The sequence below is a fragment of the Musa acuminata genome, chromosome BXJ3-3 (genome assembly GCF_036884655.1).
Source record: "Musa acuminata AAA Group cultivar baxijiao chromosome BXJ3-3, Cavendish_Baxijiao_AAA, whole genome shotgun sequence".
NCBI lineage: Eukaryota > Viridiplantae > Streptophyta > Magnoliopsida > Zingiberales > Musaceae > Musa > Musa acuminata.
Genome location: NC_088351.1, coordinates 26059692 through 26087610, shown reverse-complemented (window position 1 = coordinate 26087610; position 27919 = coordinate 26059692). Strand labels below are relative to the sequence as shown.

At 41.3% G+C, this 27919-nt stretch overlaps 1 protein-coding gene and 1 long non-coding RNA gene across 2 annotated transcripts; one reads left to right on the top strand and one right to left on the bottom strand.

The window, feature by feature from the left end:
* Positions 1-16369: 16369 nt before the first annotated feature.
* LOC135633188 (homeobox-leucine zipper protein GLABRA 2-like) lies at positions 16370-21993 on the bottom strand. The gene is made up of 11 exons (XM_065142364.1): positions 21818-21993; positions 21488-21732; positions 20921-21038; positions 20545-20739; positions 20002-20376; positions 19530-19631; positions 19095-19304; positions 18758-18932; positions 18420-18691; positions 18255-18341; positions 16370-18033 (listed from the first exon to the last, which is right to left on the bottom strand). The coding sequence occupies exons 1-11, from the start codon at positions 21881-21883 to the stop codon at positions 17650-17652; spliced, it is 2229 nt and encodes a 742-aa protein (XP_064998436.1). The 5' UTR covers positions 21884-21993; the 3' UTR covers positions 16370-17649.
* On the top strand, positions 18580-21033 carry LOC108952305 (uncharacterized). Its single transcript, XR_001977086.2, has 3 exons — positions 18580-18709; positions 20689-20803; positions 20900-21033. It is a non-coding gene; the product is annotated as an uncharacterized LOC108952305 (long non-coding RNA).
* Positions 21994-27919: the final 5926 nt, after the last annotated feature.

Below are 27919 nucleotides of genomic sequence, written 5' to 3'. Positions count from 1 at the left end.
GAATGGTTCACTCCATTTGGCCCACTTTGAATCTTTTCAGGGGCCAAATTGCCCCAAGATTAAGCTAATGGGATCACCTCCCATTTTCATGCTTAATCATCATGCTAACTACGATTAACTCTAAGACAACTTCTGTAGCTATGCTCCGATGCGTCAATCGCTTCTTCCGGCGAGTTTCCGGCCAACTTCTGTCGATCAACCGATAACCCTCGGTGATCCTTCTGCGGACATCCGGCATACTCCTGGACTTTGCGACGATCCACTTGGTGAGTTCCGACGAGCTTCGCTTGGCAAGCTTCTGGACTTCTCGGATCTGTTCTTTGCTGAACCTCCGACGACCGTCCGAACTTCCGTTGAACTCTCGAACTCCCAACGTGATCATGATCTTGACTCCGGCGCAACACCTGCTGCTTGTCTTACTCTCATCGTAGTTAATCCTGCACAACAAATCAAAACTTCGATCGAGACAAATAATCCTAAGCAATTAACCAAGTTGTCCGACATGTCATTGGTCCCTCGACGCTTCGTCCGATTCTTCGGCGCATCGTCCTCTCCTGCAGCCTATTGCCCAATCGGCCAGTTGACTCCGCAACTCCGATATCCTTGGCACAATACCCGCTCTTCTTGGCCCGATGCCCGAGTTCACGGCCCGAAGCCTTCTGTCGATACGTCGACCGATCCACCGGCCCGACGTCCAATCTTCTGACATGATCCTTCGGCACAACATGATTTTCCTGCTTTAATTGTCTCATCCTGATCGAAGCATCCTGCGTCACTCAAAACGCAGATTAAATCATAAACATATATCAAGTAGTTTCATCATCAAAATACGAGATTCAACAATCTCCCCCTTTTTTATGATGACAATCACTTGATGACGGAGTTAAACTTAACTCCCGGAGTTTAAACAAACTCCCCCTATCAATATGCCATATTGATAGAACCTTGAATTCAAACTGAATTCAAGTCATTGCAATATTCATCATGAATACTTGCAACACGTCAACATGAACTTATGCATAAACTTATGCATCACATGTCATGTCATCAACATACTTCTCCCCCTTTGTCATCAACAAAAAGGAGAAGTACTACAATCAAGTGTGTGTGATATTGGTTCAACTCATTGCATGAAAATCATAATATCAAGTTTTATCATCATGCAAGTTTGCTAATATCAAATACCAACATGAAAAATTGCGATGTAGGCTTTTGATATCATAATGCAAACATTTCAAGTGTTTATCAATTATAGCATTTCATCACATGGTAGGATATCAACGCGTAAAATTACGATACAAGTTCTTGATATCTTAACGCATGATGAAAACATGGCATAATACAAGTTTGGCAATCATAGCATCAATTCATATATCTCTTAATGATGCAAGTATTGCAAATATGGCAATCATATCAATTCATATATCTCTTGATGATGCAAGCCTAGCATCAGTGTTCATAGCATCAATTCATATATTTCTCCCCCTTTGTCATCAACAAAACGGAGAACGATATAAGCAAATTTTAAGCATAAGTGCTTGTTGTTATGTATGTGAAATAAATCCTTGCAAGTAAAAACACTTTCATCCATATTCATCAAATCCATTTCTCAAAAAATATTTTTCACATGATGTGTGTATGAGAAATGTATTTGCTAGTTAATTACATATGTCAAAAATCAATGATATGAACTAAACTTGATATGACATATGCTTGTTAAGTTTGGAAGAGAGTGAACTTGATATGTTAGATTCAAGAGAATCCGAAAATGAAATTTGACTCTTTCTTCCATTCGGACAAGGTTTTGCTATAGATATTCAATTACAATCATGAAGGTAAAGCATGCTTGTTATCATGAAAGTTTTGTATTCAAGCACATAATTTTCAACATGTAATTGTGTAAAATCATTATGCCAATCAAGTGATTCGATCATTCAATCAAGAAGGTTCGAAAAATAATTTTAACACGTTCAATCATTAGGACGTATTTTTGCCATAGTTTTTCAAATACAATCATAAAGATAAGACATACTCATCATCATGATAGTATGATAGCAGGTTTACCATATACAAGCTAGCAAAAAATTTCTACATTTTAAGGCCCGCAAGCTAGCAATTTTGAGATGTTCAAGAAAGCAACTCTTGCTTCTTGATATATGCAAATTTGTCAAGTTTTGCTAGATGTGCAAGTTAGCATTTTTGCCTCTTGAGATAGGCAAGCTAGCAATCAAGTTTTTTCATCTTCTTGACTTGTACAAGCTAGCTATCTCCCCCTTTGTCATTGTCAACAAGGGAAAAACCCTTTACATCAATTTCTAAATCATGACAAAGGTAAGTAATCATTCTTATTTGTGCATCATTATAGTTTCAATGCACAAATTCATTAACATTACATTTCAAAAAATTTATGCATGATACCGAAAAATCAATCATCATGAGCATATCAAACATGATATTCAAGCATTCGTGATATATCATTTTGGCAGCATGATCATAGATATTCAAATGATGGTATCTAGAATTCATTACATCCTATTATGCATGATCATTAACTCCTCATTTGTATTTCATGCATTATTTCATTTCATCTCATAAGGAATATCAAGAAGAGTTATTGGATGATGAGATAAATATTTTATGAATACACAGAATATCATAAGTGTTTCATGTATTCATATTATCACATGAAGCATATTATCATTTTTAAGATTCATAACATGAATAACGTTATTACTATTTCATCAAAATTAGTTTCGAGATTCACATAATATCATGAAATCATTAATCTCGATAAAATGGGAAAAACATTTTCTTTTTAAGTGATTCTTTTAACACATCATGAAAAAGAAAAACTCATTCATAATTCAAGTGATTTACAAGATATCATAAATGAATTTATCACTTGTATTTCACTAAAATCGAGAACTCTAGAGTTAGAAAATGATTGAAGCATTTAATCTGATTGAAGAATGATTCATATTTAAAGTGTAGCATTTGTCAAATCTGAAATCATCAAGTATAACTTTAATATTTTCATTGCAACATTAAGCAAGGTTTCATTGAAGATAATTTTGAATGATTCTTATAAATGCCTAAAACTTCTTTAATTTATGATTGACTTTATAATAGCATGCTCAAATCTTTATTCTTATGTCAAAACCATACATTATATTTAATAAACAAAGACAATGAAAAATATCAAGCCTTCCAGACAAAAGCCATGTATCGTCATTAAAAAGCAATATGAAAATCATCAAAATATACATTCTTGCTTCTCAAGCACATAAGATTAATCTCACTAGGTGTAAAATCATTAGATTTCTATCTTGCATTAACATAAGACATGCAATTTTCATTATCATTTTCAAGATTACAAGCATGATCATATTTTTGCATTTTCATGGTTAAATTATTAAAAATATAATTTTCAACAAAATTTAAAGAAAAAGAAAAGTGCATCATGAAAAGCATCATGTAATTTCGAAGTAATTTAGGGGGATTTCGATTACCTCATCATTGTAGGCTGTTAAGGCGTAGTTTGCCGCCTTGCTTTTGTTGACTTTCTCTTCTTCGGAGGAGCTCGATTCATCCCAATTTTTGTTCTTCTTCTTGCGTTTAAAGCAAGTAGTTCCATTCTTTTTGCTTTTTAATTTTCATTTCATTTTAAGTTCACCATCACTTGAGCTTATGCTCGAGTGGTCTTCAAATGTTCTATGTCCCAAATCCTTCCTGTTCTTTGGAAGGTTGGTTTGTTCATCATTGTCCTCATCACTTGAGTCATCGCTCAAGTGGCATTCATTTGTCCAGAGTTCCAAATCCTTCCTGTTCTTTGGAAGGTGGTTCTCAAGTTCTTCACGTGCATTGCACGTCATTTCATATGTGATCAATGAACCAATTAGTTCTTCAAGTGGAAAATGGTTCAAGTTTTTCGATTCTTGAATAGCAGTTACTTTTGAATCCCAAGTTTTAGAAAGTGAGCGCAAAACTTTGTTAACGAGTTCAAAATCCGAAAAGCTTTTACCAAGTGATTTTAAACCATTGACGACATCCGTAAAACGGGTGTACATGTCAACAACGGTTTCGCTTGGTTTCATATGAAAAAGCTCGAAATCAAGCAGTAGAATATTAACTTTCGAGTCTTTGACTCTACTAGTTCCCTCGTGCGAGATTTCAAGAGTGCGCCAAATATCGAAAGCCGTTTCACACGTAGAAATTGTTGAATCTCGTATTTTGATGATGAAACTACTTGATATATGTTTATGATTTAATCCGCGTTTTGAGTGACGCAGGATGCTTCGATCAGGATGAGACAATTAAAGCAGGAAAATCATATTGTGCCGAAGGAACATGTCAGAAGATTGGACGTCGGGCCAGTGGATCGGTCGACGTATCGACAGAAGGCTTCGGGCCGTGGACTCGGGCATCGGGCCAAGAAGAGCGGGTATTGTGCCAAGGATATCGGAGTTGCGGAGTCAACTGGCCGATTGGGCAATAGGCTGCACGAGAGGACGATGCGCCGAAGAATCGGACGAAGCGTCGAGGGACCAATGACATGTCGGACAACTTGGTTAATTGCTTAGGATTAATTGTCTCGATTGAAGTTTTGTTTTTGTTGTGCAGGATTAACTATGATAACGATGAAGACATAAAGCGAAACAAAGTGTCGGAGTCAAGCGCGAAGGATTTGTTGCGAGTTCGAGAGTTCGACGGAAGTCCGAAGATTCGTTGGGAGTTCGCGGAGCTCGCCGAAAAAGATCGGAGCTTGCCGAAGAAGCTCGTTGGAACTCGCTAAGAACAAATCGTGAAGTCTAGGAGCTTGCCGGGAGTCCGCAGAATGGTTTCCGAGAGTTCATCGGAAGACCGCCGGAAGTTTGCCGGAAGCTCGCTAGAAGAAGTCTTGACTTGCGGACTTTGTAATAGCTTAGAAAATGTCTTTAAATTCATAGTTAGCACGTTAATTAGGGTTAGGATTAGGTGTTAATCCTATAACCCAAGTAGGGGCCAATTAGGCCCAAGTTCGGACTGGTTTGGACCAAGTTTGGAGCCAAACCAAGTGAGCTGGAATAGTGAAGAGGTGCCACCTCTCCAGCTTGGAGGTGCCACCGCCAGGGCTGCGAGGTTGGGAGGTGCAACCGCCCCAGCCAGGAGGTGCAACCGCCTGGGCTGTGGGGTTGGGAGGTGCAACCGCCCCAGCCAGGAGGTGCAACCGCCAGGGCTGCGAGGCTGGGAGGTGCAACCGCCCCAGCCAAGAGGTTGCACCGCCAGAGCTCAAGTTCCGAGCTCTGCCAGGCGATGCAACCACCGAGCTCAGTCTTCGAGCTCTGGCAGAGAGGTGCATCAGCCTGAGCTCAGTCTCGAGCTCTGCCAGGTGATGGAATCACCGAGCTCAGTCTTCGAGCTCTGGCAGAGAGGTGGATCAGCCTGAGCTCAGCTTGGAGCTCTGCCAGGTGATGCAACCACCGAGCTCAGTTTCGAGCTCTGCCAGGTGATGCAATCACCAAGCTCAGTCTTCGAGCTCTGCCAGGTGATGCAACCAACGAGCTCAGTCTTCGAGCTCTGGCAGAGAGAAGCAATCGGCAGAGCTCAGTCTTCGAGCTCTGCCAGGCGGTGCCACCTCTCCAGTCGAGAGGTGCAACCGCCTGATCCCAGAATTCTGGGATTTGATCGTTTTGAGCTCGAATTTTGAATTGGGTTGGGGCCTATAAATACCCCACCCATTCAGCACTGAAAAGAGCAAGAACTGACCCGAAATCTTGATCTTTTCAGTGGTTCTTAGAGCTCAAAACTGCTAGTTTTCCTCCTCCTTCTGTTCTTCAAGTTTGAGTTGTAAAGAGAGGAGAGAAAACATCTGTAAAGGTTGTCTCCTAAGCCTGCCAAAAGGAGAGAAATTGTAAGAGGGAAGTTTGGCCTTCGCCCATTGAAGGAAGGCACCTAGTTGACGTCGGCAACCTCATCGGTGGAGGAAGCCAAAAGTGGAGTAGGTCAAGGCTGACCGAACCACTCTAAATCTCTGGTTTGCGTTTACTTTCGAGCACTTTATCATTACTGCAAACCTCCCTCATCACTACTGCTCTCTGCGCTTTCACGAACAAGTTCTAAGTGCTGTTCTTCCAAATCTGCATTCAGACGTAAACTCGTATTTTCATACATTACAGTTTACGTTTACGTTTGATTCTGCAGAACTGTTTTCCGTGCTTTTACGAACGAGCTTCCTTGCAGTTTACGCTTACATTTTAATCCTATTAATAACTGCAATCTGTCCTCTACGATTTTACGAACGAGTTTCAACATTTAGACGTAAAACTGCATTCAGACGTAAATCGGCTTTCTTCGCTCAATCATCAGATTTCAGTTCACGTTTACGTCTTGGTTTCAACTGCATACTACCTTCTGCGAGTATACAAACGAGTTTCAAAGTTTAGACGTAAATCTGCGTAAAACTGCGTTTAGACGTAAATCTGCGTTTAGACGTAAATCTGCGTTTAGACGTAAAACTACGTTTAGACGTAAAACTGCGTTTAGACGTAAATCTGCGTTTAGACGTAAATCTGCATTTAGACGTAAATCTGAGTTTAGACGCAAAACTGCGCTTAGACGCAAAACTGCGCTTAGACGCAATCTGCGCTTAAACGCAAAACTGCGCTTAGACGCAAACTGCACTTAGATACAAACTGAGAATTTGCTTTTGCATCATAATAGTTTTTGAACAAACGCAGCTTTTGGTTTTTAATCGCTCTAAGATTTCCGCTGCACTAATTCACCCCCCCCCCCTCTTAGTGCTCTCGATCCTAACAGAAATCCGATTGAACTCATTTTTGTCCAATGCGCAAAATAAGGCATTCATAGCCTTTGCGTTTAAAGAAAAATTCTTCTTCTCCAAAACCGACCATTCGTTCATCGGTTTGGAGGGAAGTTGAAAACCGTTTTCAATGATATTCCATAAATCCAGATTTAGAGAAATTAAGAAAACTCTCATTCGAGTTTTCCAATAAGTGTAGTCCAATCCGTTAAAGAACGGTGGACGAAAGACCGAACAGCCCTCTTGAAAAGTCATTTCTCTCGGGTGTAAATCCGAAATGAGAAAAACCCCGCTCTGATACCAATTGTTAGGATCGAGAGCACTAAGAGGGGGGGGGTGAATTAGTGCAGCGGAAATCTTACAGCGATTAAAAACCAAAGGTTGCGTTCGTTCAAAAACTGTTATGATGCAAAAGCAAATTCTCAGTTTGTATCTAAGTGCAGTTTGCGTCTAAGCGCAGATTGCGTCTAAGCGCAGTTTTGCGTCTAAGCGCAGTTTACGTCTAAACTCAGATTTATGTCTAAACGCTGTTTTACGTCTAAACGCAGATTTACGTCTAAACGCAGATTTACGTCTAAACGCAGATTTGCGTCTAAACTCAGATTTACGTCTTAAACTCAGATTTACGTCTAAACGCAGATTTACGTCTAAACGCAGTTTTACGTCTAGACGCAGATTTACGTCTAAACTTTGAAACTTGTTTGTATACTCGCAGAAGGCAGTATGCAGTTGAAATCAAGACGTAAACGTGAACTGAGATCTGATGATTGAGCGAGGAAAGCCGATTTACGTCTGAATGCAGTTTTACGTCTAAATGCTGAAACTCGTTCGTAAAATCGTAGAGGAAAGTTTGCAGTTATCAATAGGATCAAAATGTAAGTGTAAACTGCAAAGAAGCTCGTTCGTAAAAGCACGGAAGACAGTTCTGCAGAATCAAACGTAAACGTAAACAGTAATGTATGAAAATACGAATTTACGTCTGAATGCAGATTCGGAAGAACAGCACTTAGAACTTGTTCGTGGAAGCGCAGAGAGCAGTAGTGATGAGGGAGGTTTGCAGTAATGATAAAGTGCTCGAAAATAAACGCAAACCAGAGATTTAGAGTGGTTCGGTCAGCCTTGACCTACTCCACTTTTGGCTTCCTCCACCGATGAGGTTGCCGACGTCAACTAGGTGCCTTCCTTCAATGGGCAAAGGCCAAACTTCCCTCTTACAGTTTCTCTCCTTTTGACAGGCTTAGGAGACAACCTTTACAGACCTTTCTCTCCTTACTTTACAATTGAAAACTTGAAGAACAGAAGGAGACTTAAAGGCTTTACAACACTTTTGAGCTCTTAGAATCACAGAAAAGATCAAGATTTCGGTGTAGGTCTGTATCTTTTCAGTGCTGAATGGGTGGGGTATTTATAGGCCCCAACCCAATTCAAAATTCGAGCTCAAAACGATCAAATCGATCAAATCCCAGAATTCTGGGATCAGGCGATTGCACCTCTCGACTGGAGAGGTGGCACCGCCTGGCAGAGCTCGAAGACTGAGCTCTGCCGATTGCTTCTCTCTGCCAGAGCTCGAAGACTGAGCTCGATGGTTGCATCACCTGGCAGAGCTTGAAGACTGAGCTTGGTGATTGCATCACCTGGCAGAGCTCGAAACTGAGCTCGGTGGTTGCATCACCTGGCAGAGCTCCAAGCTGAGCTCAGGCTGATCCACCTCTCTGCCAGAGCTCGAAGACTGAGCTCGGTGATTGCATCACCTGGCAGAGCTCGAGACTGAGCTCAGGCTGATGCACCTCTCTGCCAGAGCTCGAAGACTGAGCTCGGTGGTTGCATCGCCTGGCAGAGCTCGAAACTTGAGCTCTGGCGGTGCTACCTCTTGGCAGAGGAGGTTGCACCGCCCAGTCTAGCTCGAAGACTGAGCTCTGGGCGGTTGCACCTCTCGGCTGGAGCGGTTGCACCTCCCAGCCTCGCAGCCCTGGCGGTTGCACCTCCTGGCTGGGGCGGTTGCACCTCCCAACCCCACAGCCCAGGCGGTTGCACCTCCTGGCTGGGGCGGTTGCACCTCCTGGTGCAATCATGGTCCGAATGGTTCACTCCATTCGGCCCACTTTGAATCTTTTCAGGGGCCAAATTGCCCCAAGATTAAGCTAATGGGATCACCTCCCATTTTCATGCTTAATCATCATGCTAACTACGATTAACTCTAAGACAACTTCTGCAGCTATGCTCCGATGCGTCAATCGCTTCTTCCGGCGAGTTTCCGGCCAACTTCCGTCGATCAACCGATAACCCTCGGTGATCCTTCTGCGGACATCCGGCATACTCCTGGACTTTGCGACGATCCACTTGGCGAGTTCCGACGAGCTTCGCTTGGCAAGCTTCTGGACTTCTCGGATCTGTTCTTTGCTGAACCTCCGACGACCGTCCGAACTTCCGTTGAACTCTCGAACTCCCAACGTGATCATGATCTTGACTCCGGCGCAACACCTGCTGCTTGTCTTACTCTCATCGTAGTTAATCCTGCACAACAAATCAAAACTTCGATCGAGACAAATAATCCTAAGCAATTAACCAAGTTGTCCGACATGTCATTGGTCCCTCGACGCTTCGTCCGATTCTTCGGCGCATCGTCCTCTCCTGCAGCCTATTGCCCAATCGGCCAGTTGACTCCGCAACTCCGATATCCTTGGCACAATACCCGCTCTTCTTGGCCCGATGCCCGAGTTCACGGCCCGAAGCCTTCTGTCGATACGTCGACCGATCCACCGGCCCGACGTCCAATCTTCTGACATGATCCTTCGGCACAACATGATTTTCCTGCTTTAATTGTCTCATCCTGATCGAAGCATCCTGCGTCACTCAAAACGCAGATTAAATCATAAACATATATCAAGTAGTTTCATCATCAAAATACAAGATTCAACAAATAAAGGTTGTATCGTATGAACACGTGTGAGAGATTTTTGGTCTATAATGGACCATTTTAACCCTTTGTTGTAGTTGTTCAGAGCTTGTAAAGTCTGTTTATAATTTGCATTGTCTATGAAGTGTTTTCGGAGATGTTTGCTTATGGATCCCGAGTGAGGCGTTTTCTTTATCCCCTTCTCTCTTTTGTGGGTCCTAAGAGACCATGAGAGGCTTCGGGGAGGCTGACCTTTGTAGACGGACACGCAAGGGTGCCACACGACTTAGGCAAAACCAGCTAAGTTTGTGACAGTGTGGCACCCTTACATGTTCGTCCTCAAAGGTCAACCTTCTCAAAACATCTTATGGTTCATTAAGACCTACAAAAGAGAAAATGGGTTAGAAAAAACGCCTCACTCGGGATCGACAAGCAATCATTTTAGTAAACTGTTAGGACTCTAGCTTGGAGAGTCCTAATTGAGAGGGATATTCATGTAAAACTGTTAGGACTCTAGCTAGGAGAGTCCTAATTGAGAGGGACATTCTGTTAGGACTCTAGCTAAGAGAGTCCTAATTGAGAGGGGCATTCAAGTAGGAGGTGTTTTCTTAGAGAAGAATTAGGAGTTGTAAGGGAATAGGAGTCTTGACTATGAGTCCTACTAGGAGTTGGTTAAAAGTAAGAGTCTTAAGTAGGAGTCATATTAGGAGTTAGGGTTTAGAAGTCCTATAAATAGCCATGTATTCCTTCTCTTTTCATAAGCAATAGATGAATCTTTTCTGCAGCCTTTGAGCAGCAACTTGGAGGGAGGAACCCCTATAGAGTTCCAAGGAGGCCGATCTCCTAAAGAGATCAACCCCAAGTTTAGAATCTGTAAGGGTTCTAACACCTGGTATCAGAGCAGCATTCTTGGCATCTCTCTACCCTTCCACAGCCATCAATCAACCCTCCACAACCATCCAAAGCAATTCCCACAATTGCTTAAAAGATCATCGCCGAATTCCGCCATCATCTCCACCACCACGGATCATCCCTTGATCTCCCCGTGAATTGCAACAGGTTCTGGTTTTCTACCTTACTGCTGCTGCAATTTAGTTATCCTTATTTGAAAATCCCAAAAAAATTATTCCTATATTGCTACATAAACTTTTCGTCATAAAGTTTTCATCTCTACGACGAAAGATACATTGCAGAATTCCAACCGTATATCACTGTCTGTTTGATCTTGCTACTATGTTTTTTCTATCCAAATCTCCACGAAATTTTATGACATCTTTGACACTTCCTAACAGCAGATTTCCCTTTGGTTTCGTCAAAAAATTCTCAATATAAACCATTGATATTTTACATCTAATCTGCTATACTTGAAAATCTGCACCATAAAATTTCAACCGCATAGCATTGATTGTTTGATCTTGATACTACGTTGTTTCTATCCAAATCTCTACAAATTTTTTATGATAGCTTTGATACTTCCTAATAGTAGATTTTCCTTTGGTTTCATCAAAAAATTCTCAATATAAACTTCTGATCTTTTACGTCCAATCTGTCATACTTAAAAATCTGTGCTGCAGAAAATTTCAACCGCATATTGTTGCCTTAACCCATCTATTTGCAATCTTTTTTGAATGAAATTTCTTATACACTTTATAGATCATCTTGGCTTCCATCTAAGATTAATCTATTGAGGAATTCATCTCTAAAACCAATTTTTGTGTTGCTATAAATTTTCATCGTAAACTGTTGAAATTTTTCGACGAGAATTCTGCTATCGCAACTTGCACCAATTTCCTTACTATTATACTGCCGAAATTTTCTTGATTAAATTAGTCATCCTTGCTGTCATATAAACTGTGATTTTGCTATCAATTCCCTCCTCAATTCTCTCAAGTTTTTGGTGGAAATTACGTCGAGAAACCGCTGTTTCTTCGACGACAATTCTGCTCTTACAAGACAGCACATACTTGCTGCAACTTCCACTGATTTCTCTCAAACCTTTGCTGCCATCTACCATAGATCCAAAACTTTCATCCACAGCCCTAAAACTCCACCAAACCACACCCTCAAACTACACCCAAAATAGCCACAAAACAAGCCTAAATCGTAGCCTACATCCACCGATCCACCAACCCTTTCGACCATCACTTCTCTCAACCTATACATGCCTTTAACCTGACAACAAAAGAGAGATCTTAACATCATAGATTTGGAGGCATATACTATGGCATTTAAGGAGGCAATCGATGCTAAATTCAAAGCCTTGGAGGCGCGAATGGAGGATAAGATTCGGACGCTCTTTACTGAACTCAGATTGGGCCGACTACTAAGCCCGAAAAAATCATATCACGGAGAGAGCTTTGCCCAATCGCACCAGGCCTGAAGAGATGAGTTCCAAGAGAGGGGAGGCTCTATGATCGATCCCAACTATCCATGCATAAGGGTGGACTTCCCTAGATGGGAAGAAGGAGACCCGATTGGTTGGATCTTGCACGCGAAGCGATATTTTCGGTACCACAAAACCGCGGATACATCTATGGTGAAAATTGCAGCTATACATCTTGAAGGGGATGCTATACAGTGGTTTGACTGGTTTGTACATACTTATGGAGTCCTTTCATGGTAACAATTCAAAGAAGGACTGTTGATCCGCTTCAAACCAACCGATTACGAGAATATTGACGGACAACTAGCAAAGATCCGACAAACCTCCACCATTCAGGAGTACCAAACCAGGTTTGAAAGGTTATCTAATCAAACTCTTAATTGGTCTCAAAAACAGCTATTGAGGACATTTATTGAGGGCTTGAAGTCGGAGATCCGAGGAGAAGTTAAAGCACGACAACCGTACACGCTTATGGCAGCCATCTCTTTCGCACGACATCAAGAGGAGCAATTGAACCATGAAGCTCGAAGGACTAGGGTCACTCCTCAACTAGTAATATTGAAGCCCTTAGCCCCCCCTACTGTTGACTGAGTCCCTGCACCAAAAAGGTTGACAAGAGAAGAGCTTCAGGAGCGATCTGCGAAGGGGTTATGTTGGCATTGCGATGAGCCGTGGAGCCATGAGCATCGCTGTAGTAAAGGGAGACTTTTTATCATTGAACCAGTAGAAGAAGAGGTCATTGAACATCCAGAAGAGAGCATTGAACATAGAGAAGAAGATGCAGAAGAAGAGCCACAACCGACCGAAGTTACGGTACATGCACTAGCCGGCTACTCAAACCCGCAAATGATGAAAGTTGGAGGCCTTCTCAAACAACAACTGATCACTGTTTTTATCGACACGGGCAGCACTAATAATATCCTAAACAGTAAGGTTGCTATCCAAATGGCATTACCTATCGAGAATCGTTGCAGGTTTGATGTTAAGGTCACCGACAGACGGATTTTGAAGTGTGATCGTAGGCGCCCGCAGGAGAAACTATTGCTGCAGGACCAAGAGATAATTGCAGATTTATTCCTTCTCCCTCTTGATGATGATGAGGCCATGCTCAGAATTAAATGGTTGACAACATTAGGTGATTTTTCTTGGAATTTTATGAAACTAATTATGAAATTTTACAGTAAGGAGAAACAGGTGATACTGCATGGGAAACGTGGGGGCGACGTAACGATGATTTGCACACAACAAATGAAGAAGGTTTTGCATAAAGCATGCAATGGCTTTTTGGTACAACTTGAGCAGTAAACTAAGGGAGAGCCAACAAAATTGGAAGATCCAAATCTACTTCCTTTGCTTGCTGAATTTTCAGATATATTTGATGAACTACACAACCTACCTCTTACCCGTCAGCATGATCATTATATAACGATTCTTCCAGGCCAATCTCCAGCAAATGCTCAGCTATATCAGTATCTACATCTCCAGAAGGATGAAATAGAAAGGATTGTAAAAGAGATGCTCAAAACAGGAGTTATTCGGCCATGTTGTAGCCCCTACTCTTCACTAGTGCTCCTCATACGAAAGAAGGATGGAATATGGCGATTATGTGTTGATTACCGAACTCTCAATGGCATAACCATCAAGGATAAATACCCTATTCCAGTAGTAGATGAGTTGCAAGATGAAAGGGAGCACAAATCTTCACAAAGCTGCACCTTCGATCCGGGTATCATCAAATACGAGTATGCGAAGAAGACATACCGAAAACCACCTTTTGAACACACAATAACCACTATAAATTTTTGCTTTCTTCAAAAGAAGGTGGAATATCTTGGGCATATCATATCAGAGGAAGGTGTGGCAGTAGACCCCTTCAAAATTGGAGCAATGGAAAATTGGCTGACCCCGAGGAACATAAAATTGCTACATGGCTTTCTGGGTTTAACAGGCTACTACTGCAAGTTCGTGAAAAAGTATGGAGAGATCAGTGCACCACTTACTTCCTTTCTGAAAAAAGATGTCTTCCAATGGTCGGACAGAGCCTCCGTTGCCTTTGACAAACTTAAGGCAGCCATGACGACGACGCCGGTGCTAACACTACCAGATTTCAACCGACCCTTCATTATTGAGGCCGACGCATCTGGAGTCGGAATTGGAGCAATTCTCATGCAAGATGGTCGACCACTCGCATACACTAGCAAGGCATTATCTCCCTCCCATCAAAATAAGTCAACATATGATAAGGAGATGCTCGCCATTGTGCGTGCAGCAACGAGGTGGAGACCCTACTTGATTGGTCGACGATTTCAAAATAAAACCGACCATAAAAGCCTCAAGTACTTTTTGGAGCGAAAGATACCATCCCTTGAGCAGCAAAAATGGGTAACAAAACTTCTTAGATTTGATTTTGAAATAACTTACAAAAAGGGGAAAGAGAATGTTCTTGCAGATGCGCTTTCGCAGCTACTCGAGCAAGTTGAAGTTTCGACCGTTTCACTTCCGACCAGCAACTTCCTTAAGGATATTAAGATGGAATGGCAGGAAGATTCAGATACTAGTAAGATTATAAAAAAATTGGAGGAAGCACTAAGCCCCATGGCTCATTACAATCGGGACTCAAAAGAATTATGCTATAAGGGACGCATTGTGCTTGTGACAAATTATACTTGCATCTTCAAGAGCAGATTTTGGACAAAGTTATTCCATATACAGGGTACTAAATTGAAAAGGAGTACGACATATCACCCACAAACTAACAGCCAGACGAAATTTTTAAATAGGTGCTTGGAGACAGCCCAAAGGCACCCACCAAATATGACTACCCAAAGAGAACTCCAGACCCAGCCAAGTGCCATTATTGATCGACGGATCGTGACTCGACGACGACGACCCATTAAAGGAGTGCTAATAAAGTGGGCGAATCTACCAATAGAAGATGTCACTTGGGAGAACTATGATGACTTGAAGATCAAATTCCCAGAATTCACGAATCATCAGCCTCGAGGACAAGGCTGATTTGAAGAGGGTCTGTTAGGACTCTAGCTTGGAGAGTCCTAATTGAGAGGGACATTCATGTAAAACTGTTAGGACTCTAGCTAGGAGAGTCCTAATTGAGAGGGACATTCTGTTAGGACTCTAGCTAGGAGAGTCCTAATTGAGAGGGGCATTCAAGTATGAGGTGTTTTCTTAGAGAAGAATTAGGAGTTGTAAGGGAATAGGAGTCTTGACTATGAGTCCTACTAGGAGTTGGTTAGAAGTAAGAGTCTTAAGTAGGAGTCCTATTAGGAGTTAGGGTTTAGAAGCCCTATAAATAGCCATGTATTCCTTCTCTTTTCATAAGCAATAGATGAATCTTTTCTACAGCCTTTGAGCAGCAACTTGGAGGGAGGAACCCCTATAGAGTTCTAAGGAGGCCGATCCCCTAAAGAGATCAACCCCAAGTTTAGAATCTGTAAGGGTTCTAACATAAACACTTCATAACTAATGTAAATTACAAACAGACTTCATAAGCTCTGAACAATCGCATATCCAATTATCCAACCAAAATCCCACAAGTGCCCATATGACATAACTTTTGTTTGAAAGCCTAAGACGACCATTAAAACTAAAGAAAATGGGGTTATTAAGTCTACTGTCAGTCATTTACATGCTGTGTATTACATGAGCATTAAGCAGCATTCTTCTATTTATAGTTTTATCCATGAGTATACATTAGCATTACATTAAACATTTTATTTACAATTTTGTCCATGACGAACAGCAAAAACTTAAGCAACATTTCCCTTTGGAGAAATGAGCTGTGAATGTCTCGTAGAACTTGCTCGGCAATTCAGCAAACAAGTCGACGGCATTCATCACAAAGCAAATGTATCTGATCAACGTGGTCGGGGAGAGAGATCAGACTCCGTTGGTCTACCTGAAGAACCTTTCGAGGAGAAAGGGGGCTTAGGAGCCGTAGCGGTCCCATTGGCCAACGGTGTTGCCGAAGACCTCTATCGAGATCTGAGTCAGATCAGGTCCAAGGAGCTCGACGGGCGCGTACGAAAGGATTCGACCTGAGGGTTGCGGGCGCACTTGTCGCCGATGAAGGAGCTTCGAACGATGCCCCACACGGCCACAGGTTGCACGGCTACCACGGGGAGGGACGTGCGCGTCGGTCGATAAAGCGCAGTCATGGCGGGTAATGTCGGATGTCGAAAATTCCACTGTGGAGACAACATGCTATCGGTCCACATGGGCTTTATCCTGGTCATCCAACCAGGATCCGAATCCGAATTGAATCGACCCGAAATGAGGATCCGAAATTTCAGGATCTTGTTGGAGAAGGCAGAATAAGCTTTCGGATTGGTTTAGAGCCCTATTGGATCCCACGTGGGTCGAGCAATCCCTATTCGTTTGCACTCGGCGCTTCGTGAGCATGGCGTGGAGGACGAGGTCGAGCTATCTTGTCGATGGCGACGAGGTGAAAGACGCTGGAGGTCGTTGGCATTCAAGCCTTCGCTGAATCCTAATCCAACGGACGGCGGTGTCGCGGTGGACGACGGGGTGGCGCACGTTTTCACGACCGCAGCATTGGTAGAGGGCGGTGAATAGGGTGTAAGCTCGCCTGGAATTGCAGCGGACAGAGCGTCTCTTGGGCCATACGTTGAGTTTTCAACGGGAATTTTGGGCCTTGAACCTTCCTCCTGCCTTTCTCTTTGGCGTCAGGTAAATCTCCATCTAACCGCTGTAAGAAGAGAGTGCTTTTCGTTCCACTTCACCCTTGAGTTGAAATTTGCTACGCCTTTTCCTTTGGACAACTTGAATGATGCTTTACTTTCTGAGATCGTTCATCACAGCGAGACGATGTAGATCCATGTGGCCAATATATTGTACGAAAGGATCCTTTAAAGATAGCAAATCTCTTCTTAAATTAGTTCTGCCTTAATTTGCGAGAGTAACCATGATGTACAAACTCGACTATGATTCAGTGCCCATAATTGAATCTTACGGACGATGATGCCTACCAGGTATTTGGTCTTGGCAAGGCTTTCAGTCGGATCAGGTGCCTGTTTTATCAGTCTTCCTTTCTACCTTTGTAAAGGAACTACTTTTAGTTGCCTGTTCTTGGTCTCTTCCACCTCCCTTTCAGAGGATTGATTGATGGGAGGGAGAAAAGCCAACTTTAGTGCCATCCTTACCATCAGCGAAGCCTCAAACTCTTGCGGTTAAATACATCTCATTAGGTTATGAGTTCAATAATTGTAGAACTCATTAGCTTATATCAATATCATGTGACACGGTCCCCTCCAAAAGGCCAAAAGAAATGCTTTGTGAAGACTCACTGGCATTGGAAGAACTTGGTACATGTTACATTCTTTTATACCTTCTGCACAGGCCCGCTTTTCAACCTAGATCATCTGATCTGAATTCTTCCAGTGCAAGCTTTCTGACTATGTTGTTAATTCTTACCGATCTATATTGATTTCTATATTTTACTTACTCTTCCCGTGTTTGTGCATGTCTGATTCCTCCAATTAGTGATTTGAATCTGTTTCCATCATCTTCACAAATTTGCTTAGGCCACATGAGTTACCCATCTTCACAGCCCAGTGCTTTCTTGATATTCTGCAGTGTGCATGAAACAAGTGTGTTCACAGTTTCCACTGATTCCATTGTTAGCTTCGCCATGGGTGAGGAATTGGCAAGAATTTGGAATGCTATTGTAAGCAAAGATCCTCCTTCCAGTGTCCTCTCCTCTGGCCTAGATGTGATCACGAGAGGCCTGGTCTCAAGCCCATCAGGAAGTATAGAAAATCCTGATGGCAATATAGCCAAGCTACTAGAATCGCACCCAGTCATCACTGATCGCATGCCATCAATGTCCACAGGAGCAAAAACCACCATTGACTCATAAGCGTTAGTGCTGCTATCTTGAAGAACCCAAATGTTAGTCCTCTCTGATGAAGTTGTTGTCTGTGTATGCACATCAAATATTAAACATCTCAACTTTTACATCTTTAAAAAGAAATGTTGTATGTCAATTTGATCACTGGCCTAGTATGTTTTGAATTTTATTTTGTATTTCTATTTTTGTTAATTTAGTATTCTACTGGAAACTTAGGGATTAAAGTTCTTTGGTTTTTCGACTGCTAATTATGAATCATATCAACAGATTGTTGAATACTTATACTTACATGCATCGTAACAGAGTTTCCACGATCTTGGCCCTTTGCTAAATTCACCGTTGTTTGAGTAGGGCCTGGTGTAAGCATGATGTCCCACTGAACAACAAAAAGGAGGTTTGTTTACTATCTAGCAGAGCAAATATGACAAAAAAGGAGTGATGAAGAATATCTTACTTCAGCTCTTCTTGATTCATCTCTCAAGAAATCAAATAGAGTCATTGTAGGAACAGGCAGCCATGTCGACAGAACTGCACAGATGATCAGTCCTGGAGGCTCACCAGGATCATTCATATTCTTCCTTGATGTGAATCGAATTTCATCTCCACTCTTTGTCGATACCTTGGTCCATGTGCGGTGTCCTGATGCACCGATGTTCTGGCAAAAGATTGAAGTCATTCTTTGTCCAAGCTTCAGGATGCTCTTTCTTCCAGCCAGTGTGGAGACTCCTGAGAATCTCATGCGAGGTAAGTAATAAGTTCATTTTCCTAACAGGTAAAAGAATTGCTACGTACCATTACAGTCTCTTGTGGGAACATTAGTGGCCATGAAGAAAACTGATCTTTCACATTGCAGTCGTAGTGTTGCCATCCAGTGTCTAGCCCCAAAAGCCAGGCCATTGGTAACAATCGAGCGAAATAGTGTTGGAATTACACTTTTTTGGCATTCCATGTGTTCTACCCAAATCACCTAGATTCAGAGAATGAAATATGATGACTTGCAGATGATGCAGTTGTGTATAGCCAAATGATCTCACAATTTCATCTTAAGATAATGAGCATCTCAATCTTGAGAGGAAGGTTGCAGAACTGCTGCATATAAGAGGGAAACAACTATAAGATTTTGAAATACCTTGCAGTGACCATTGTCTTGGTCCTCTATTATACAGCCTGATGGGCGCTTCCTACACTTCATGAGTGATGCATCTATGTTTTCTTCAAGTTTGTCAATGGATATGTCTAAAATTGCCCACCTACTAGGGCTTAGTTTCTTGCAGTACCTCACAAAGTAGATTTCTCTTGTTGGCACCAAAGGTGTAAGCATCTGAATTTCTGCAAACATCTGAGAAAATTTAATGAGTTACTATGAGAACTACTACCTGTATTATGTACATTGAATAGTCACAGATACTCTAGTCAGCAAGAACTTAGTTGAATAGGACATCTATGGGATACTGATGACCCCTGTGATTAGATAAACTTGATTGGTCAGAGTTCATGATGAAAACAATGTCGAAGTGAAGAGGTCTTCCTTACTGATTCAGTCATGCTGGTTAAGGGAGCTTACCAGTTGTAAGGTACCATCTTTACTGTCAGCCTGTCCATTGAAAATGACATCAACTATGGCAGCCTTGGAGATCATACAAGGAAATAAGTCCTTCCATTGGTTCTACAACAAGAAAGAAACAAACAGAGATTACAAGGTTATGTACCCGTATCTAAATAGTCATCATTAAGATTTATTGTTAATTTGGTCAGAAGTAAAAGGCTAAATATGCCAATGTCAAGGAACCCATGCAAATGCCAATTTAGGAGTGCAATTCTGTTCTAATTTGCTAATTAGCTTCTGTTTGATGTTTGATATTTTCATGGGTGACTGGCAGCGAGAAAGTGCTATAAGAATGGACAATAAAAATTCAAAGTTTATAATGACTTAGTTATGTTTGATATCCAGCTATCTGTAAATATATGCAAACAAGAAAGTTACAGGAATTTCAATAGGATAGAAACTGATATGCATGTAGACATATGAACTTTACCACATCCATGAAGGCTTGTACGAGCCTTGTCATGTCAAAGAAGACAACACCAGTCTCTCGGGAAGCCTCAATATTCCTGAGACATCCATTCCTTGAATTATCGGGTGAGAATTCTTTAACATACTCATCATAGTTAAGTATCTCCCTTCCGGTCTCAACACTTCGAACCCACAAGGGTCCCTGGGCAGTAGCCATCTTGATCAGCTCATCCAGGGCAACGTTGACGATCTCTAAAATTTTAGATTTCTCAAGACCCAAGAATCCACTATAGCAATCTAATGAGCTCTTGTTTTGATCGGCGCCTGCAGAGCATGATGAACTTGGTGAAGTGTTTCCATCTGGGATGCTTCCTTGCATTCGACGTAGTTTTTCTATCTAGGAGTTGGATTGAAGATCAAAGTTATTGCAGTAGAAATAGCAATAGTTGAAATGTTCAATAGGTATAAAAGTACGGGGAAATCTGTAGCAAAAGTCAAAATGTTATTTCTAGCAAGAGTCCAGATTAGCTAGTCAGATAATGAGCCATTGGGTCATAAGCCATACCTCTGCTTTTAGCCTGGCATTTTCGATACGAAGTTGTTGTTCCTCTGTGGTCATGGTGGTGTCCTTGCTTAAGGTTGCAATACCACAATTGGGACAGCACGCTTTCTTTATCGTCTCTCTCATGGCACGGTTTTCCTCCTGCAGTTTCTCTATCTCAGATTTCAGTAGAGAGTTCTCGTGCCGCTCCTGCACCGCCTGTGGGGAACTTACGGTTTCATGATAGTTGAATGTTCAAAAGATGCGAGAGCAAATGAAACTGGTATGTGATTGCAAAACTAGTCTTGTTAAAATTATTTGTGCTCTAATCTCATTTCTTTAAGCAACTGATCCATTTGGCATATAATTTTCGAGACAGGCTAGTTCTTTGAATGGGTACCTTGATCTGGGTTCGTCGATTTTGAAACCAGAACTTGACCTGCCTGGCAGAAAGGCCTAGCTGCTTGCTCAACTGCTGCCTCTGCTTCTCGTCTGGATGGGGTGACTCCTTGAACAACCTGTGTTGCCCATTCCTTATATTAGATTTGATTGGTTAACTACACTTAATGGTAGTTGGTACATGTTCCTGTTTACCCAGTATGATTTATCACAGAAAGGAACAGATCAGTTCCTAGATAATGGTTTTTCTTGAACTGCACAAAGCTCCTGCTACCTGGTATCCTTTTGATGATCGACTACACTCTATGGTTATGTGCTTTATTCTGATTTAGAGTTTAAGGAACATAGAGTGGGTCGTGGTCTGGGCAATTCTTTTTCTGAAATCAAATGACCGGTTTTACACTACTTAGAATAATATCTTTAAAATTCACAATATGAAGCCTTTAGACATGGCAAAAAGCAATATACCATTATGACCTGGCAGAAACCGAGACATGCATGAGTATGTAGAAACTCCTAGTATGTCACAAAGACAGGAGGGAGGATCAAGTCGAGCAAACCAACTCACGCCTCCATTTCTCTGATCTGTTCAGCTGTGTGCCTATGATACTTCTTCCTCTTCCTCTTGTTTCCGACCTCTCTGTTGTCATCCTGTGATTCATTGGACTCTCTGTCTTCCTCGGATCGACCCGCTGCCCCAGAGTTCTCGCCGCTGATCCCTGCCTGCTCCCCTTGACCCCCTCCACCACTCCCCTCGTCCCCTTCCTCCACCTCGGCTGCTGCCGCCGCTGCATTGTTCCTGAATACACCTGCCTATCATATTTTCAGGAAGGAAAAATGTTAAATTCATGATCGAACAGAGGGAGAGCGGTAAGGATGCAAAGAAATAACTAGTTACTAGAGAGAGGGAGAGCGCTGGGGATGCAAAGAAGTCTTTGACAGGAGGAATGTTGTTGTTGTTCATGCTGCTTAGGTGTTTTCTCACTCATGCATGCAAAGCCCCCAGATTAAGTTGGAGGGGAATGGAGATATGGAATGGTGTTAAGAGGGAAAGTTGAGGAGGGAGGTAGCTGAAATATGGAATGAGGAATAAATGATACAAAACAAAGGGAGAGACTCTGCAATGGAAAGATGTAATGGAGGACTGTTAGGATTGAATGACAGTTATGTATGCAATGTGTGTCGTAGGAAACACCACTATCTTTACATGGCTGGCAACTGTGCCTTTAAAGAGAGTCATCCATGCAGGCCTTCGGTAGCCATGCTACCATATGATCCATCCTTCACTTTTACCAATCTGGAATGTAAATTTGCAGAAACTATTGTCCCTTACCTGTGAAGTGAAGACTCCCATTTCCCTATGATTCTATCCGTCCATGCTGCGTCTTCAAAGCAAACAATTGTTATTATCTATTTGATACTTCTCCGTGTGCTCTTTTTTCTTGATGAGTAAACTTTCCTGTTAAATAGTTAGATGGGTGAATCCTCGATGTTCCAAATCGGTCTCGAATCGAGTCAAAGCGAGCATGGAGATAAAGAATGTTTGGTGGCCGAACTTTAGACGTAAAGAAGGCCTTGGAGAAACATGAATCCCTGGAGACTAGTACATCTGGAATTTTGAGGAAGATGGTGGATGCAGGCATCGTTTCGAAGGATTAAGGGTGTCATGAGCTTGAATGGTGGTTGTCTAGGGGTGAGAATATGAATTCATCTGAGTCACAATGGTGTTTCTGCGCATGTCTGTTCCACCTGCATAAGAACAGGAAGCTTTTTCTTGAAACAGGGACATGTTTCTGTCCGGTCCAGGTGGTCAAGTGCAGGGTTGATTCAAATGCATCGCCCTCATCAACAACCAGTAATCAGTCTCCGCGGCCACTTCCATGGCAGCACTCGTGCTTAAACCAAATCACTTGTGCATTGTTTTGAAAGAGAAGAAAATTTAATAGCAAAAGCTTTTTACTAGGACTCGTTCCTTTTCCATGTCTTTCTCATCATTGTTAGTGTTGGAATAGTGAACATCTGAGTTTAATGATATATTTCTTTTATATATCAAAGAATTTGGAATTACTTGGACCAAAATAATGCATCCATGATCTCCATATCTCCTTTTTTTTGTGCCTCTGTGGCTTTGTTTCTTAATAACGATGGCTCTAATGACTCAGCCACCAAGAAACCCTTATTTTTTGCTAGTCAGAATTTAGAAACCCATGGAACTTTTATTAAAGAAATTAAGAATATGCGTGCATGTGCATCTTTTAATTGGATTATTTACATAATGTTCTCATGCTCCTGCTTTCTCAGGATATTTTGCTGGTGATCACAATTCCTCACAATAATGTTTTTTTTTTTTCTTTTTTTTTTGTGGAGATAACATCTGCAATGTTTTGCCTTCAGGTGTCTCTTTCTTTTCCTGCAACAACTGGTAGGATGTTGTATTTGAATCTGAATCAAAATGGGATAACACGAAGTAAAAGCTCTCATAATATATCCCAACATTTACTACTGCTGTCTGTCAAATCTTGGTTGATGAATGAGAGCATTTTGAATGAACCACATGATGGTTTTGAGTAGTTGTGGAATGGTAGATAGGGCAAATGATCTGTAGCCATGTACTTTTATTTTCTTTAGATCATGGAACCAACCCCACACGTCTACTGTTGTCCTCTTTCTCTTTTTTCCTGTGGTCTCATCAAGGAAGACCAAGGGTTGGTTTAGAACTCATATAAGAGATTCGTTCTTGTTCTAGGCTATGTATATTTCACCCCAAATTCTCATTCAAAAATAGTGAAAAGGCAGAGAAAGAAAATGAGAGATTTGAATTGAACAAGCACTCAAGGATGTGTTTTTTTAGTGACAATCTTAAGTTAGCTTAACTAATAAAGGCTATCAAATCATCTCAAGACATCAAAATTTAGATAATTTTTAAAAATCAAAGTATTTTTAAAATCTAACGTCGTTTTCACGACGAAGAAAGTAGGGATTTTAAGATAATTTGACATTGGAAAAAAGAAAAAGGAATTTGTATGAAGTAATACTAAAAACTTGAATTTGCAAAGTTAATTGAGTGGGTTGATCACTTGAGCATTTTCTAACACCTACTACTGTTGTTAGTTCTTTCTTACAGAAAAGCTCTATTTTCCAACATCTCTTCTCTGTATGTCTTTGTTAAGATGAACATATCAAAGGCTGCTGGTGTGGGAATTTGTCTTCTTCTTTTAGGAGAAAAGCTGGTGGATGGAGCAGTTTGATACAGCAAGGCTTTCTTATCTTCTTGCATGAGATCGGTAGCTCTGCATGGTAGTTGTGGAGAAACTTGTTTTTGTAGCCATCATCATGAGTTCCTTGCTGTCCTTATTGTTCCCGTAATAAACCTTAGAAACATGTGCATAACCTGAACCTAAATTGGATATTAATTTTCATGCACCTCAATCCATTTGATGGTTACTCTCTCATAAATTGGAGTGAATAATTTTATCATGTGTGAGAGCGACCCATCCATCTTACATTAGAGTGAGCAGCAGCTTTGGGCAATAAAATAGTGCATTCCCTGACCAACCTACTACTCATAATTAATCTATGGGTCTTATTGGATGTCATGTTTATATAATCTATGTTTTTTTTATTATACCTATATATATATATATATACAAATAAAAATTTTATAGTTAGAAAAAACAAAATACATGAATAAGAGGGGAAAAAAAAAACAATCAAATTCTGATGATTTATAAGACAGAAACATACATAGGAAATAACATGGGGATGTAAAAGGGGAGGATGGAAAATAATGATGAAAGAAGAAGAGAAGGAGATAGTAAAAGAGATTGATGGAAATTAGCTGAGAAAATGATGATGATAATAAGATAATGATAAACCTTAACATTAGATTGCCTTGGTGCTTATTCTCATCTTTGTTAGTCCCCACTAATAAGATATGTTAGTCCCCACTAACTTAACTTCAATCTATATTACATGTTAAAATTTTCTCCTTCTGATCTTTGATTTAAGAGAGTGAGTTTTTGTCCCCACTAATAAGAGAGTGAGTTTTTGTCAGAACCCTTGCATATTCTAAACTTGGGATTGATCTCTTTAGGGGATCGGTCTCCTTGGAACTCAATAGGAGTTCCTCTCTCCAAGTTGTTGCTCAAAATAAAAGATTCATCTATTGCTTATGAAAAGAGGAGGAATACATGGCTATTTATAAGGCTTCTAAACCCTAACTCCTAATATGACTCCTAATATGACTCCTACTCAAGACTTCTACTTCTAACCAACTCCTAATATGACTCCTACTCAAGACTCCTATTCCTTTACAATTCCTAATTCTTCTCTAAGAAACAACCTTCTAACCCTAGCTGACCTCTTCACCTCTTTAATATGGGTCGGCTTAGGTAGGTTTTACATGAATGTCCCTCTCAATTAGGACTCTCCTAGTTAGAGTCCTAATTGACCCGCCCTCTTCAAATCAGCCTTGTCCTCGAGGCTGACGATTCATGAATTCTGAGAATTTGATCTTCAAGTCATCATAATTCTCCTAAGTGACATCTTCTGTTGGTAGGTTCGTTCACTATATTAGCACTTTAGTAGTGGGTCGTCGTCGTCGAGTCACGATCCGTCGATCAATAATGGCACTTGGCTGGGTCTGGAGTTCTCTTTGAGTAGTCATATTTGGTGGGTGTCTTTGGGCTGTCTCCAAGCACCTATTTACAACTTCCATCTGGCCGTCGGTTTGTGGGTGATATGTCATACTCCTTTTCAATTTAGTACCATGTATATGGAATAACTTTGTTCAAAATCTGCTTGTGAAGATGCAAGTAAAATTTGTCATAAGCACAGTACGTCCCTTATAGTATAATTCTTTTGAGTCCCAATTGTAATGAGTCACGGAGCTTGGTGCTTCCTCCAATTTTTTTATGATCTTACTGGTCTTCGAATCTTCCTGCCATTCTATCTTAATATCCTCAAGGAAGTCGTTGGTCGAAAGTGAAACGGCCGAAAATTCAGCTTGCTCGGGTAGTTGCAAAAGCGCATCTGCAACAACATTCTCTTTCTCCTTTTTTAAGTTATTTCATAATCAAATCTAAGAAGTTTTGTTATTTTTTCTGCTAGGGGATGATATCTTTTGCTCCAAAAAGTACTTGAGGCTTTTATAGTCGGTTTTAATTTGAAATCGTCAACTGATCTAAGGTCCCCGTCTCGTTGCTGCGTGCACAATAGCGAGCATCTCCTTATTATATATTGACATATTTTGATGGGAGGGAGACAATGCCTTGCTAGTGTATGTGAGTGGTCGATTATCTTGCATGAGAATGGCTCCAATTCCGACTCCAGATGTGTCGACCTCAATAAAAAAATGTTGGTTGAAATCTGGTAGTGCTAGCATCGGCGTTGTCGTCATGACTGCCTTAAGTTTGTCGAAGGCAGTGGAGGCTTTGTCCAACCATTGGAAGACATCTTTTTTCAGTAAGAAAGTAAGTGGTGCACTAATCTTTCCATAGTTTTTCACGAACTTGTGGTAGTAGCCTATTAAACCCAGAAAGCCATGTAGTAATTTTATGTTCCTCGGGGTCGGCTAGTTCTGCATTGCTTCTATATTGGAGGGGTCCCTATCACACCTTCCTCTGATATGATATGCCCAAGATATTTCACCTTTTGTTGAAGAAAGCAAAAATTCATAGTGGTCGTTGTGTGTTCGAAAGGCGGTTTTCGGTATGTCTTTTTCGCACACTCGTATTTGATGATACTCGCATCGAAGGTCCAACTTTGTGAAGATTTGTGTTCCCTTTCATCTAGCAATTCATCTACTACTAGAATAGGGTATTTATCCTTGATGGTTATGCCATTGAGAGTTCGATAATCAACGTATATTCGCCATGTTTCGTCCTTCTTGCGTACAAGTAGCACTGGTGAAGAGTAGAGACTATAACTTGGCTGAATAACTCCTGTTTCGAGCATCTCTTTTACAATCCTTTCTATTTCATCCTTCTGGAGATGTATATACTGATATGGCTGAGTATTTACTGGAGGTTTGCTTAGAAGAATCGTTATATAATGAGCATGCCGACGGGTAAGAAGTAGGTTATACGGTTCATCAAATATATCTGAAAATTCAGCAAGCAAAGGAAGTAAGTTTGGATCTTCAAATTCTATTGGCTCTTCCTTAGTTTGCTGCTCAAGTTGTACTAAAAAGTCGCTGTATGCTTTATGCAAAACCTTCTCCATTTGTTGTATGCAAATTGTCGTTACGTCGCCCCCACGTTTCCCGTGCAGTATCACTTGTTTCTCCTTACTATAAAATTTCATAATTAGTTGCATAAAATTTCAAGAAATATCTGCTAGTCATAAGTGCCCAGCAAGCCAATCACGTGAGTGATGGCACGTGTGACTTGATACAGAATCTTTTTGCTTATTATATTTTGGCGTATATCACTTTATAACTATTGCATAAATGCATATATATTGTGATGTCCTTGGATTTGTGCAATGGGAATCGGATCGTGATGAGATCACGATAATGAGATCGATTCACCTTTAAACACATATCCTAAATAATCCCGGTCATAGGTTACTCGAGAGGGACATCGTGATAACCGGATAGACTGGTGTGCTGTATACCCGTCCATATGATGGATGCAGCTGGTCTCATAGCTGCTCGTGTAGGGACACTAGGGATACAGTACAGGTGCTCATTGGAGAATGAGTTCACTGATTGATCCGCTTACGGAATGCTGGATGGTTGATGATGCCTTATTGTCAGACAACGATTCCGTAGTCCTAGTGGTGTATCTGGTTCTTAGACTTGAGACACCAAGGATGTCCTGTATGAGTGCTCCACTCTTTGATACCAGACTTATAGGTTTGGCTGTTCCCAGATCTAGTACAGCTGGTCATTGGGAGTGGTAGTCGACCTTACGAGGGCTATTGAGTGTCGATAGAGGATCATCCACTCTCGGTATCATGAGAGGAATATCCCATGTGTTCTTGCTCAGACAAATCCCTG

What these genes read in the sequence shown, in the direction of transcription:
- LOC135633188 (XM_065142364.1), bottom strand. Translation starts at nt 21,883, where the DNA reads ATGAACAACAACAACATTCCTCCTGTCAAAGACTTCTTTGCATCCCCA. An exon ending in CAGCGCTCTCCCTCTCTCTA is followed by an intron (nt 21,733 to 21,817) that starts GTAACTAGTTAT and finishes AAAATATGATAG; the next exon opens with GCAGGTGTATTCAGGAACAA. An exon ending in CAGATCAGAGAAATGGAGGC is followed by an intron (nt 21,039 to 21,487) that starts GTGAGTTGGTTT and finishes TGGGCAACACAG; the next exon opens with GTTGTTCAAGGAGTCACCCC.